This window comes from Budorcas taxicolor, chromosome 21, assembly GCF_023091745.1.
Source record: "Budorcas taxicolor isolate Tak-1 chromosome 21, Takin1.1, whole genome shotgun sequence".
NCBI classification, from domain to species: domain Eukaryota; kingdom Metazoa; phylum Chordata; class Mammalia; order Artiodactyla; family Bovidae; genus Budorcas; species Budorcas taxicolor.
Window position 1 is genome coordinate 73,436,990 of NC_068930.1, and position 13,450 is coordinate 73,450,439.

General features: G+C 66.1%; 1 protein-coding gene across 5 annotated transcripts in view; it reads left to right on the forward strand.

Moving 5' to 3' along the window:
- The window catches only part of PACS2 (phosphofurin acidic cluster sorting protein 2), a 62,091-nt gene extending 48,809 nt beyond the window's left edge, over nucleotides 1-13,282 (forward strand). For 3 of the 5 annotated variants that reach the window (XM_052660070.1, XM_052660071.1, XM_052660072.1), the window contains exons 13-25: nucleotides 126-258; nucleotides 464-568; nucleotides 699-805; nucleotides 895-1,049; nucleotides 1,299-1,409; nucleotides 2,328-2,436; nucleotides 3,038-3,070; nucleotides 6,496-6,538; nucleotides 7,898-7,940; nucleotides 8,258-8,393; nucleotides 8,996-9,222; nucleotides 9,456-9,569; nucleotides 10,279-13,282. In XM_052660070.1, coding sequence (XP_052516030.1) covers nucleotides 126-258; nucleotides 464-568; nucleotides 699-805; nucleotides 895-1,049; nucleotides 1,299-1,409; nucleotides 2,328-2,436; nucleotides 3,038-3,070; nucleotides 6,496-6,538; nucleotides 7,898-7,940; nucleotides 8,258-8,393; nucleotides 8,996-9,222; nucleotides 9,456-9,569; nucleotides 10,279-10,397 — 1,435 coding nt within the window. In that variant the 3' untranslated portion in view covers nucleotides 10,398-13,282. The remainder of the gene's footprint in view (nucleotides 1-125; nucleotides 259-463; nucleotides 569-698; nucleotides 806-894; nucleotides 1,050-1,298; nucleotides 1,410-2,327; nucleotides 2,437-3,037; nucleotides 3,071-6,495; nucleotides 6,539-7,897; nucleotides 7,941-8,257; nucleotides 8,394-8,995; nucleotides 9,223-9,455; nucleotides 9,570-10,278) is intronic. The other 2 variants (XM_052660073.1, XM_052660074.1) reach the window with 1 other exon arrangement.
- The last annotated feature ends 168 nt before the right edge of the window (nucleotides 13,283-13,450 follow it).

Consider the following 13,450-nt stretch of genomic DNA (forward strand, 5'->3'; position numbering starts at 1 on the left):
GGGGAGGGGCTGGGGTCTCTTTCCTCATGGCCTGTGGCCCAGCTGCCCGACCGCCCCCAGCGCAGCCGCCTCACTGCAGAGCGGCCGGGCACCCAGGGCAGTGAGTGCCCGCGGCTGCCCCACAGGTCTGAGGGGAAGCAGGCGGGCCGCCGGGGCCGGAGCACATCCCTGAAGGAGCGGCAACCGGCACGCCCGCAAAACGAGCGGGCCAACAGCCTGGACAACGAGCGCTGCCCCGACACGCGGAGTCAGCTGCAGGTACCTGTGGGCGGGGGCCCAGCGGGAGCCCCTGCCGTGCTGCCGGCCCCGGGGCCTCTGTCCACGCGAGGGCTGTGCGTCCACGAGCACCACGGCTTGGGCTCTCCCGCCTGCTTCCAGGTGGCTGCTGGGGGTCCGCTGGGCAGGCGAGGGACTGGGCACAGCTCGCCCTCAGGGCAGCTGCACATGAGCCCCGTCTCTCCAGATCCCCAGGAAGACTGTGTACGACCAGTTAAACCACATCCTCATCTCCGATGACCAGCTCCCGGAAAACATCATTCTCGTGAACACCTCGGACTGGCAGGGGCAGGTGGGGAGGGGCCGGGCAGCCCAGGCGGGGTGGGGTGGGGAGCGGGCGGTGTGTCCTCTCGGGGGCCCTGGCCAGCCCTCCTGCCATGGGCGCGAGCGGGGCGCGGCTGAGGGTCCCCCGCCCCCCCCAGTTCCTCTCGGAAGTGCTGCAGCGGCACACGCTCCCAGTGGTCTGCACCTGCTCCGCGGCCGACGTCCAGGCGGCCTTCAGCACCATCGTGTCTCGGATTCAGAGATAGTGAGTCCCGGGCGTGGGGCTGTCTCGGGACGGGGCGAGGGCTGCTGGCCGGCCGCCCTCCTGAAGCGCTGCCCCTCGTGCGCCCACAGCTGCAACTGCAATCCGCAGCCGCCGACGCCCGTGAAGATCGCGGTGGCGGGCGCGCAGCACTACCTCAGCGCCGTGCTGCGGCTCTTCGTGGAGCAGCTGTCGCACAAGACCCCCGACTGGCTGGGCTACATGCGCTTCCTCGTCATCCCGCTGGGTGAGGGGGGGCCCCTGCGTCGGGGCTGCCCCCCGGGGCCGCGCGGCCGCCCGGGGGTGCCGGGCCAACTGGGGCCTCCTGTCCGCAGGGCCCGGCGGAGGCCTGCTTATTCATTAACCTTTAAAAGCTCTCAAGACGAAAACCCCCGTTTTTGGCTCGCCTGGGGCAGAGTCCTCAGGGAGACCCCCGCGCGGGGCGAGGTGAGGGGCGGAGAAGCGGGCCGCGCCTGATGCCGCTCTCGGCCCCCAGGCTCCCACCCCGTGGCCCGGTACCTGGGCTCCGTGGACTACAGGTACAACAACTTCTTCCAGGACCTGGCCTGGAGGGACCTGTTCAACAAGCTGGAGGCGCAGAGCGCCGGTGAGGCCCCGGACGCGCGCGCTCGGCTCTCCCGTCCTCGGCCCTTCCAGCCCCCCCACCCAAGCCACGAGCCGCCCCCGCGCCCCCCGCCCCCGCACCCCCTCCAACGCCACGACGCGCCCCCCGCCCCCGCGCCCCCCGCCCCTGCGGCCCCGCCCCTTGCGCCCTTCCTCTCCTTCCCTCACCGCGCCCCTCCTGTCCCTCTGCCCCGCCCCCGCCCCCACCACCCCTCCTGGCCCCTGCGCGCACACCCCACCTGCAGCCTCCAGCTGCTCCTCCCCCTCTGCACCCCCCGTCTCCGCAGGCCCCGTCTGCCCTCCCGCCCACTCCCACCCCGCGCCCCTCACTCTTGCGCCCCTGCCCTGCCGCCCAGCCCATCACACCTCATTTTGAAAGTCAGCGGTTTGCTTTGCTCTGAGACACATTTTATGTATTGGGGCCTGAGCGCCAAGCAGGTAGCTGGGGTCAGCAGGCATGGTCAGTGAGGGGTGGGCCAGGATGTTTCTCTGCCCGTGAGCTGCAGAGCTGTTTGGTGACCGGCCGGGGATGGCTTTTCAGGATTTGGAGAGGCCTGGAGGAGCCTGGTAGGCTGCAGTCCATGGGGTCACTAAGATTCGGACACGACTGAGCGACCTCACTTTCACTTTTCACTTTCATGCACTGGAGAAGGAAATGGCAACCCACTCCAGTGTTCTTGCCTGGAGAATCCCAGGGACGGGGGAGCTTGGGGGGCTGCTGTCTGTGGGATCGCACAGAGGCGGACACGACTGGAGACTTAGCAGCAGCAGCAGCACTGCCCTCCCCAGGACCCCGGGAGGGAGGCAGCCAGAGGAGCCCCTCAGCCATGCCCAGCCTGGCTGCCGCGACCTTGGGTGCTGGGATGCACCATGCCCACGGACCCCTCCTGGTCTTCTGCAGTGCAGGACACGCCGGACATTGTGTCGAGAATCACCCAGTACATTTCGGGGGCCAACTGCGCCCACCAGCTGCCCATCGCGGAGGCCATGCTGACCTACAAGCAGAAGAGGTACCTCCCGGGCCGGCAGGCGTGGGGCGGAGACCGCCGGCTGTCCGCAGTCTCGGCCAGGCAGCCTGCGTCCTCACTGTCCCAGCGCCTTGGGTCACTCACAGGCCCACGGGATGCAGAGACCTGGGATGAGGGAAGCCCCCAGTTCTGACCACTGCACCTTTTCCTGATGCAAACCAGAGTTAGGATCAGCTGGTCGATTTTTCTCCATCTGTGTGCGCGCTGGGATTTCCTGTAACTGGAGTCTCAAGAGCAGTGGTCCCGGTGCTGGCCCAGCAGAGGCCTGCCTCCTTCAGCTGCCAGTCTCCAGCGGGAGGCCCAGTCCTCCCCCTGCCCCGAGCAGGGTGGTGGTCAGGGGCTGGGCTGGTGCCCGCTGGCATGGGGTGGGGCCTTGTGCAATCTGAGGGGTCGAGCGGTCCCCTTGCCCAGCTGTGAACAGAGGCGCGGTCAGGGGGTTGCGGGAAGAGGCAGACCGCAGCTGGTCTGAGCAGCTCAGCTGCCCTGCCCCCGGCTCTGTGAGGGACCCCCAGCGAGTGCCTCACCGCCCCAAGCGCCTAACAGCGACCTGTCCTGTCTCTCTCTTTGGCGGCTCTCTGAAAAGGAGAAAGAACTTTCACTTTGACTTCGCCCTCAGGTACTGCTGTCCTTGGGTCTGGCCCCCTCCCGCCCACTGGCTGGTCTTCAGGGCTGTTTGGCAGTGTCCGTGGGTGGGGTGGCCCTCAGCTCTCCATATGGGGGTCAGGAGGCAGGGCCTCCATCGAGCAGGCTCTTGGCGCTGCCCGGTCCCTCTCAGGCACTTACCCACCCTCAGGGACAAAGTCTGCCGCTTGGTAGCATTTGAGTCCCGAGTGCAGGTTGGGAAGTGGCCGGCGGAACCCCGTTCTGAGTTGCTGCGTCTCTGAAGCCTGGCGGTGCCGCTGCTGTTAGCCACAGGGACCGGTTCCACCCCGTGAGCCACCAACCAGGCACTGCGCGGGCTTTGTTCCCGGTGCCCGCTGCCAGCAGCCAGGGAGAGCGGCTCGGGCCAGCCTCCCAGCTCAGTTCTGGGGTTTACCTGGATGCTGGCCAGCCCACACGGCACGCAGCGAGGCTCTGTTTTTGCCCCCGAGGCGGCGGCTTCTCCGTTTGACCGTGTGTCAGAGCTGAGTCCAGTGGCCCTGCCTGCCAGGTGTCTGGCACTGGGCCCTTCAGGGCGCTGCTCTGCCTGAGTCTCAGGGCATTTGCTCTGGGAAAGCCCCAGGGCGAGTCCTTGGGTCCCAGGCCGCCTCTGTGCTGGGCCCTGGGATGGATCAGGAGGAGGGGTGTGAGCCCGTTCAGCTGTCCTGCTAAACAAGCCTCAGGGTCTAGAGAAAGACCAGCCGTGGTGTGCCCCGCTGACCCCAGGCTGTCCGGTGGGCCTGCGCCCGCTCCCCTCCCCGCCCACCCCCATTAGCTGCGCCGGGAGCGTGGCCTGCTTTGCTGCCTGGGCCGCGACCTCTGTCTGTGCCAGGGTGGGCTCTGGTGAGCCGCACCTGGGACCGAGGCCTGGGAGACCCCAAGCCTCCTCCGTGCTCAGCCCCCATCCCCGCGTTACAGTGGTGACACCTGCCCAGGCTGGGGGGGGTCCCGGTGTCCTGGCGTCCCGGCTGGAACCCCGTGAAAGGCAGTGTGCCATCCGGGCTCAGAGCCCAGGCCTGAAAGGGCAGCGGGCACACAGAACAGGCTGCTGTCCACCCAGAGGGGTCAGGAGACCCGGGAGAGGGTGGGCAGCGAGTACGGCCATCCCAGGTCTCATTCAGCCCAGCCCCACGAGGGCATCTGCAGGGAGGCTCCCATCTGCTCAGCACCAGCTCCCGGCCTGAGGTCAGACCCGTTGGTGGTCCTCTCAGGCAACTGTGCGGGCTGCCCAGCACCCCCACCCTGGCCTCTTGGCCGGCGTGGGCTCCCCTCAGCTTCTGTGCCACCGCTGCCACGTGGAGGCACCTCCCCCCTGCACAGGTCTCGTGAGCCATGCCCAGGGGCCTTGGCACAGAGCCGTGGGCTCAAGCCTTAGAAGTCCTGATCTCCGTCCCTGCCAGGAGCACCATGCCCTCCGCACGCAGGGTCCAGGGTGAGGGGTCTCGCTGGGAGCCGGTGTCACCGCCGTCTCGTGGGAGCGTGCGCGCTGGATGTTGTCTGCATGGCCCAGGGGCGCGGCTTGGCTTTGATGCTTGTGTTGTGGACTCTCCAAGGCCCCCTCCTGGGCGTTCTCCTTTGTCTGCCTCCCTGCGTGCCGATCGTGGAGGGGTGGGCGTGCGTGGTGGGCAGTGGCTTGCTGAGGTGGGGGTCCTGTGGGTTGAAGGCCCCTGTGCGGCCAGGGACGCCCCCCAGACGTCCTGCCTCCTAACATGCAGGAGGAGGTCCAGGCACAAGGTTACGGTGGTTTCGTTACACGAACCGCAATGAAGGGAAGTTTTCTTTTTCGACTGTTTTCTTCTTACAATGGGAAAAAGGCCTGGGAGTTTGGTAGCCTGGTGGTGCAGAGGTTAAAGTGGCTGCCTGCAACGTGGGAGACCTGGGTTCGATCCCTGGGTCAGGAAGATCCCCTGGAGAAGGAAATGGCAACCCACTCCAGTATTCTTGCCTGGAGAATCCCGTGGACAGAGGAGCTTGGTGGGCTACAGTCCACGGGTCGCAAAGAGTCTGACACGACTGAGCGACTTCACCTTCACCTTCCGCTGGACGGGCTGAACCTGCAGGTTCTCTCACCCAGAGTCGTTTGCCAGGTCTTTTGCAGAGATGGGGTGGGTGGTGCTGGGTGGGTGTGTGGTTCACGGGTGCCCACGTCCAGGGGTGCCCAGGGGAGGGTGGCTCCTGCCAGCTGCTGTCCCCTCACGTGGGTGGCGTGCTGGGCACACGGCAGCACTTGCCGGGACTGGGACCTGCGTTCTGTACTGACCCCTGGGTCAGGGGTGCTTGTCCCGCTGGTGACCACACTTCACCGGGACACCCCCAGCCCCAGCCTCCATCCGCCACAGGGACAGGGAGGGGGAGAGCCTCCTGTCAAGCTCTGGTACCCTGGGGCTCCTGGTCCCGAGAGCTGGTGCCCAGGGAGCTGGCTGAGCTGGGCCTGGGTCCCCACTGGCAGGCCTGCCTGGTGCAGAGGCTTCTCCCTGGGTGGCACCCACGGGCCGCTGCCCTGCTGGGTGTGCATGTGTGGACTGCCCTGCAGAAGAGTCACTCTGTGACTTCAAGCTCAGGTTTGGGAGGATGGTTTGGAGAGGGTGCTGGCCCAGGAAGCAGGGCAGGGGGCACCTGTCTGCCCTGTGGCTGGGGGAGGGGCCACACAAGGTCCAGGACCAGTCCTGCCCTGGGGACCTAGGTGGAGGCTAGAAGGGGGTGCTCCCCAGCCACTGGTGGAGCCCAGGCCAGGGTGGACACCGGGGGGCAGAGCGGCACCAGCTGAGCCGCAGGACCAGCCCTGGCCTGGGGGGAGCAGGCGGAAGAGGCACCCCACCCAGGCCCAGGGGCTCTGGCTGCCTCCCTGCCAGTGGTCGTGACGGCTGACCCTGGAGAGGCTGGGCTCTGCCGGAAGCTATGCAGGGCCTGCGGGCCAGGTACAGCAGCTTGCCCTCAGAGCCTCCCCCGACCCCCGCCCCGTCCTGTCCCGAAGTTCTTGGTCCAAGAAATGCCCCGCAGTGGGCACCAGCTGCATCCAGATTGTTGAGGGGGAGTCTCAGCCTGACGGGACGGCCACCCCCATCCCCTGGAGGTGGCCCCGGCTGCTCTCAGGGCGTCCTGGGGGCACAGGCAGCCTGCCCTCTCCTGGGGCCCCTGGGGGCCGGCAGAGTGGCTCCAGGCTGGGCCAGCTGCCTGCGCGCGCCAGGCGCCTCAGAGGGAGGAGCAGATGGCCTCGGGCCGCCCCTCGGGGCTCTGGACCTCGTGCAGACGCATTCAGGCTTCCTGCAGGTCGGCGGGCCCTGCGGTCAGGGGTCCAGGCCGGTGCCTGTGGGAGGGCGGGCATGAGTCCGGGTGGGGCTGGGCGCTGCAGAGGGCGGCCCTGCCCATAAGGGAGGCTGACTGTGTGTTTCCCTGTCTCAGCCCCGACGAGGAGTCCTCCCAGAAGTTCATTCCCTTCGTCGGGGTGAGTACCGCCCGGGGCAGCCGTCTCCTCGCCCGCCATCCTGCGGCCCGGCGGCTCTGCTGCGGGGTGGCCGCGCTCCGCCCACGTGGTCAGCGTGTCGTCGTCTTCACGCAATGGTCCAGAACCTTCTTCGGTTGGAGCGGACGACCTGCCTTCGCGTCCCTCCCACCCTGAAGCCTCCCTTTAGTGCGTCGAGTGGGGCGTGAGCCCAGGCACTGCTGGGAGTGGACGCGGGAAGCAGGCGGCCCGCCTGGGGGCGCGGGGCCAGTCCTCGGCTCTGTCCTGGGCGGTGGGGGTCAGTGTTAGGCTCAGCTCTTCAGAGGCCACCCAGGGCCGGCCATCCTCAGGACAGGCCCCCCCTGGGGTCTGGGGCAGAGGGATGCCTCTGTCCTCTGGGAGCCTCAGGGCAGGCTTGCTTGGCTGGAGCATGGCCTGTAAGTTGGAAGGTTTTACTTTGTCCCGTGGCCAAGGAGCCAGGGCTGCCACCTAATGGCCAGCTGTGTGTCCACAGCCTGTGGCCCCACTGGGGTCTCCAGCCGGGGCATCTGCTGGGAGAGGCGCGCGGGAGCCAGGCAGGTGGCAGGGCCTCTACCGCTCACTCTGCTCAGGCGCGGGGTGGCTGCTGGCCGTGCTGGGAGGGAGCGGGTCCGGGGCTGTCCTGTGGAAGCTGCTGAGGTGACCGTTGGGCCTGTCCTGCTGGCTGCACGTGAGCCGCCGCAGTGTGCCCAAGGCCGCGGTCGTCGTTGCAATCTCTCTCACTTGGCACAGCTCCCACCCGGTCGGTGTGGGCTGGGACCCCTGGCAGCCCGTGGTGAAACGGCGCGGGCCCTGCGGCCACCTTGGTGCCCCGCTGGGCTGGGCTCCCTCGCTCCAGCACCTGACTCGCCACTGCCTGTGCCCGGCCAGTCACACGCACACGTGTTTTGCTGAGGCCAGGGTGTGAGATCTGAGAGGTTCACTCGAGGGGAGAGGGTTCCTCTCCTGCCGGAGGCCATGTGGGTCCTGAACACTGGTCACAGGTCAGGGCCAGGCCCACGGCCAGCCGGCCAGCAGCCTGGGGCCTCTGGGGCCTGTGCCTTTATCCCGGGAGTGCAGGATGGCCAAAGCAGGCTGCGTCTTGAAGGCGTCTCCCAAACACACCTCCTGCAGAGGAGGGTCCTTCACCAGGGCCTGTGGCACAGCTGGCCATGCGGACAGTGGCTCCCCTGAGCCCAGCTCTGCCCCTCGCACTGAGGGTCTGGGGCCCGGCTCAGCCCCAGAAGTTCCGGGGGGCGAGGGGGCATGGCAAGTGGGCAGCTGCAGGGAACAGGTCCCCACCCGGTCTGGAGCCCCCCTCAGCAGTGTCCTGTTGCCTCCTAGGTGGTGAAGGTGGGGATAGTGGAGCCATCTTCGGCCACGTCAGGTGACTGTGTCCTCCAGGCCCTGGATTGGGGTGGGGGTGCTGGGGTGGGGATGCGGCGGGGGTTGGGTTGTGGCGGGCAGCAGCCCTGGTGCTTGTGTGCTGTGGGGCTTGTGTTCACCAGGAATGGGCCTCCCTTGTCCCTGAGGCCTGACAGCTCCTGCTCAGCTTTGGGGGAGGGGGTTCCTCTGGCTTCCCACACGTGCTCCCCCAGCCCATAGCTGCCTGGCCTCCCTGCCACGTCGGGGTGCAGAGGGCCACAAGCTGCCCAGGCAGAGCCGTGAGGGAAGCTCAGCACTGCCCCCAACTCCTCCCCTAAGGTGACTCAGATGACGCGGCCCCCTCGGGCTCCAGCGTGCTCTCATCCACCCCGCCGTCCACGTCTCCTGCGGCCAAGGAGGCCTCGCCCACCCCGCCCTCCTCCCCATCAGTGAGCGGAGGCCTGTCCTCCCCCAGGTAAACGCAGCCACATGGAAGTGCTGCCCCCAGCACAGCAGGGATGGGGCTGAGAACCAGGTGGTTCATTGGGGTCCCTAACCACACCCCAGGCTGCCAGGAAGCAGAGGGTCAGAGTGGCCTTGCCAGGGACACAGTGGTGTCGACAAGGGCTCAGTCAGGCAAGTGAGCGGGGCGGGGGGGGGGCGGCCCTACTCTTCAGTCCTGGCCTGATGTCTCCCCACCTGGCCCCCTGCACTCCTGGGGCTGGAACTACAGACTATAAATACAGGGTGCTCTGGACACAGGGAGTTTCGGAAACTCGGCTGTGAGTAGCTGGCCTGGGATACAGTGGGTGTGGTTATTGGCAGCCCCTCCTGGGTGCCATCAGGGCTCCCCCGAGCAGAACCCCCCAGAGGACCGCCACAGGGTCGGGGAGGCCTACCATAGGGCCCCCTGGGGCCTGTACCTATGAGAGGCGGGTGGCCTGGGCCCTCCACACAGAGGTGGTCCCCGAGGTCAGGCAGCACAGGCGTCAGAGGGCACCCGTTTGCCCATGCCGGCCCGGGGTGCTGCCGTCCCCTGCTGAGGACGGAGGGGTGAGCCTCCCTCATCTTTCACAGCCAGGGCGTCGGCGCCGAGCTCATGGGGCTGCAGGTGGATTACTGGACGGCAGCACAGCCCGCAGACAGGAAGAGAGACGCCGAGAAGAAGGACTCGCCCACCGCCAAAAACACGCTGAAGTGCACCTTCCGGTCTCTCCAGGTCAGCAGGCTGCCCAGCGGCGGCGAGGCCGCGGCCACGCCCACCATGTCGATGACCGTGGTCACCAAGGAGAAGAACAAGAAGGGTGAGGCAGGGCGGTGGGCTGCTGCGCAGGCCCCGAGGGTGCTGCGGGCCTGGGGGCCACTTCGTTCCCACACCCCTGGGCAAGGGCCTGCTGGTGGGCGGGTGGTGGCGGTCAGGGTCCGCGTGGAAGGAGGGCCAGGGGCGCGGGGTCCGGGGCCGGCAGAGCGTACACCCCGCGCTGCCCCCGGCCCTGAAGGAGCAGCAGGAGCACAGCACGGCCCCCTTTCCTCCTAGTGATGTTTTTGCCCAAGAAAACCAAGGACAAGGACGTGGAGTCCAAAAGCCAGTGCATCGAGGGCATCAGCCGCCTGATCTGCACGGCCAAGCACCAGCAGAACATGCTGCGCGGTGAGCCGAGGCGCCCTCTCGGGCGGGGGCGGGGCCTGTGGTCAGTGGGCGGGGCTTGGGGCGGGCCCTTCGGGGCGGGGCCTGGGGCCAACCGGAAACTGGAGTAAACCGGGGCGGGCCGGGCAGCTTCTGGAAGCTCACCCCCGGACGTGCTTGTTTGGCTGTGATGTCATGTTAACGTAGTCTGAGCTCAGAGCACACTTGGGAGAGCCCACTTGTGTGTGTGGAGTGGCTTTTCAAATTCTGAGAAATAATTTCTCAGTCCTTTCTGCTTTATCTCAATTTTTATAGAAGATGTTCTGTGACTGAGTGGTTGAGAACACAGAGCTCTCGAGTTCTCTTTTTTCCGTGGGCTTGGGTCTGACCACAGTGGACCACAGCCAGGCTTTCTCTGTTGATTTTCTGGCTTAAGTGGAGGGTGTTTCAAACCCCATCTGCAGACCCCTCGGAGGCAGACAGGCTGTGGACACCAGCTCCCCTGAGGTGGCTGGGGAGAGGCTCTCGGGCCATGGGGATGGGGTGGGAGGAGGCGGCAGGAAGGCCAGGAGGGGAGCTGGGGGCCCCAGACCTCCTCCCGCAGGGCTGGTGAGAACCAGCGAGTGTCTCCCGGGAGCCTGGGGGTCCCCACGGGTGTCAGCACCCCCCAGCCTTGTTCTGGGCCGCGGCCTGGAGCTAGGGGCAGGCGGGTCAGGCGGTCTTGTCCCCACAGTCCTCATCGATGGCGTGGAGTGGAACGACGTCAAGTTCTTTCAGCTGGCGGCCCAGTGGTCCTCCCATGTCAAGCACTTCCCCATCTGCATCTTCGGTCACTCCAAGTCCACCTTCTAGCCCCGCCTGCCGGGGGGCGTGCCAGTTTCCGCTCTGCAGCCCCACGATGGCCGCGGCCGGGAGGGCCCAGCTGCTTTTCTGTTCGCACTTCAGTTTACCACAGAGACAGACCCTTAAAACCCCAGAGAGAAACAGTCTTAAGTATGAACGCGCTCACAACCTGGAGACTAACGGGGCGGCCCCCACCGGGAGCCCGTAACTGCTCTGCTTATTAACCAGAATGTCCCGGCAGGGATGGGAGGGCAGGCAGGATCACGGAAGGTGTGTTTTGGCCTCAGGACTAACCCCCCAACCCAGTCCCCCCAACAAGAAGGGTTCTTGCCTTCGTGTCCTGTCCTTTCTGAAAGCCAGGACTACTCTGCTTCCTCAGGGAGCAGGGGTCCTGCGGGTGGCCCCGTGGACCCCAGGCTGCCTGTAGCCAGGCAGCGAGCTGGGGGGCCGGGGGCCAGAGGCCAGCCTTCTGTCAGGGATGTCCTGAGCGGAACACAGAGGCCTGTCAGCCCCGCCCTGGGCCCCCAGCCCACCAGCCGAGAGGGCCCCAGCGCCGCCCACTCTGGATCCCGATGAACTCCAGCCGCCGGGGGCAGTGGAGGTTTTATAGTAGCGGATATTTTTAATGCTTTTAAATACATGTTATAATGTAGCTGCCAAACAGACGTTGCTCTTCTGAAATCCCAGCAGCCCCTGAGGACGGAGGCAAAGCCAGCCATGCCGGCCCAGTCCCAACCCCCTGCTCCCCGCGCCCTTCGCTGCCCCCAAGGCACTGCTTTGCTTCTGCGAGTCATCCTGCCTCGAACACAGTTGCCTCCTCAGCTGCACCGCCTGCCGACTGGGGGTGTCTGAGCCAGGTGTCTGTCACCTGCAGCACTAACGTGGCTAGTGAGGCTCAGGCAAGCGGCCACACCGCAGGGGCCGAGCCCCGTTGGAGCTAAGGGTGCAGCTGGGCCCCCGCCTGTCTAGGCTAGGCTCCTCAGAGCAAGGGGTTTGGGGGTTGGGTCCCCAGGGAAGGAGGTCAACCTACCATCCCCCTCCCTGTGCAGTAGGCTGTGGCTGTCCTGGCCCGAGGCCGGGGTCCCTTCCAGTCCTGCTTGGCCCCAGCCCTGCCCTCAGGACTCCCCAGGAAGGGCCCGCCCACTCCACCTGGCCGCTGTGGCTGCAGGCCCAGGGTGCCCACCCAGGGGCTCTGAGCCGTTTTCTAGGGCTGAGAACCACATAGGCTGTGCTCAGAAAAACAGTGCCAAACACCAGACAGGCTGCAGGTCTTGCCTGCTCTGTTGGAGGACAGGACTTCCAACAGCCTGTGGCAAGGAAGGGTCCCACTCAGGAATGGGAGGCAGTCCATTTTTCTTACCTGTGGCCTACCTGCTTACCTCCTCCCCCAGGTGGCTCTTCAGGGTCCGAGTGTCCATGGCCAGGAGCCTTGGGCCTAGCAGGTGGACAGATCTGAGCATGCCCTTGGACCACGGTCCTTGGACGGGAAGGACCTGGGTGAGGGTGTAGGCCCCTGAGCTGAGGACTCCTTGGGCAGCTTGTGGAGTGTCCACCTGTGGCTACACCCAGCAGCTGCTGGGGACCCGCGAGTTTCCCTGCGCTTGTTCCCACCACTGGCTTCAGGGCCCTGGGTACTGCTCCTTGAGTTTCCTTTTCAGAGGTCACACTCAAAAGGAGGTGTGACACGCCCTTTCCAGCTGCAGAACTAGTTTTAGAGGAAGGGGCAAAAGGGGCTGTCCCATCCCATCCAGCTGTGAGGTGTCTTCATACCCACAAGAAGACGCTCAGCACCTCCGCCCTGGGCCGGCCACTGTTCCTGGGCCCTGGAGGTCATAGACAGCCCCAGCCACCATGACTCACTTAGAGACCCGGGCTCTGCTCACGCTGGTGCCTCGGTTTCCCCATCATCTGATCGGGAACAGTCAACACTTCCCCCGCCTACCTCATGGAGCTGTTTTGAGGACACAGATAAAAGCACTTTGTCCCTCGAAGGAAAATGACTCAGAAGCCAAAGCTGCTTGTGACTGAGGCGCAGCTGTGAGTGCACGGAGGGCAGTGTGGGGGCAGCTTGTGAGGAGCGCAGGGCCCAGACCGTGACCCCCAGGACAGGAGCAGCCCTGCAGAGCAGGGGTTCTCTGCCCGCTGGGTGACCAGAGGTCACTGGGACTCAAAGGCCAAGCAACTCATCATGTTAGGGCAAGGCCAGGCTCCTCACGGGCCTGTGGCACGGTATGGGCAGGCTCCACCCTCGCTCAGGCCAGATGGGAGGTCAGCCCCAGCCCTGTACCCAGGCCACCGCCTTCTCTCTGTGTCAAGTCCCCAGGGTCACCGTCTCCTCCGGACGCGCAGGCCAGTGTCCCAGGTGTCACGGCTGCAGCTCAGGGAGGAGAGGGGCGGCAGGGCTAGAGCGGCCAGGGCCAGCTGTGCTGTGCTGCCCTCGCTGGCAGACACCAAGACCTGCCTGGCCTTCGTCCCAGGACGCGTTCCTCATGACAGGACTGCGGCGCTTGCTCCCGAAAGCCAGTTGCCTGACCCCTACACGTGTCCTTTGATCTCCTAGAGACCCCCTCCTATCCTGCGGCGGAGAGGAAGCTGCGTTCCTGGCAAGGGCCTGCGGGGCCGGGCTTGGGGGCCCTTTCCCTGGGGTCTGACGCTGCAGGCCAAGGGGTGCCACTGTGCGTTTCTGCAGACCCCGTCCAGTTCTTTGTGCGTTGTTTGGTTTCTAGGATGTACGTGTTGCTAGCTTTTGTTTTCTTTTTTAAAAATGGAAAACAGGATTAATGTAAATAGCGTTTTTGGGAAACAGATTCTAATCTGTCACGTATGTGACCACGTGGACTATTTTAAGGTGCTGATGCGACACTAATAAACCCGGGGCGCACTCCCAGGCCCTCCCTCGCCTGCTGTGTGATTCCTCTCGAGCAGCCTCGGCCCTCCATCCGTCCAGGCGCGGGCGCCGCCCGGTGTCCAGGCACCGCGGGCCGACCTTCCGAGGCCCCCACACGTCGCGGGGACCCAAGGGGACCGGGGGGTCGGGGCGCGGACAGCTGGGGGGCATCCCT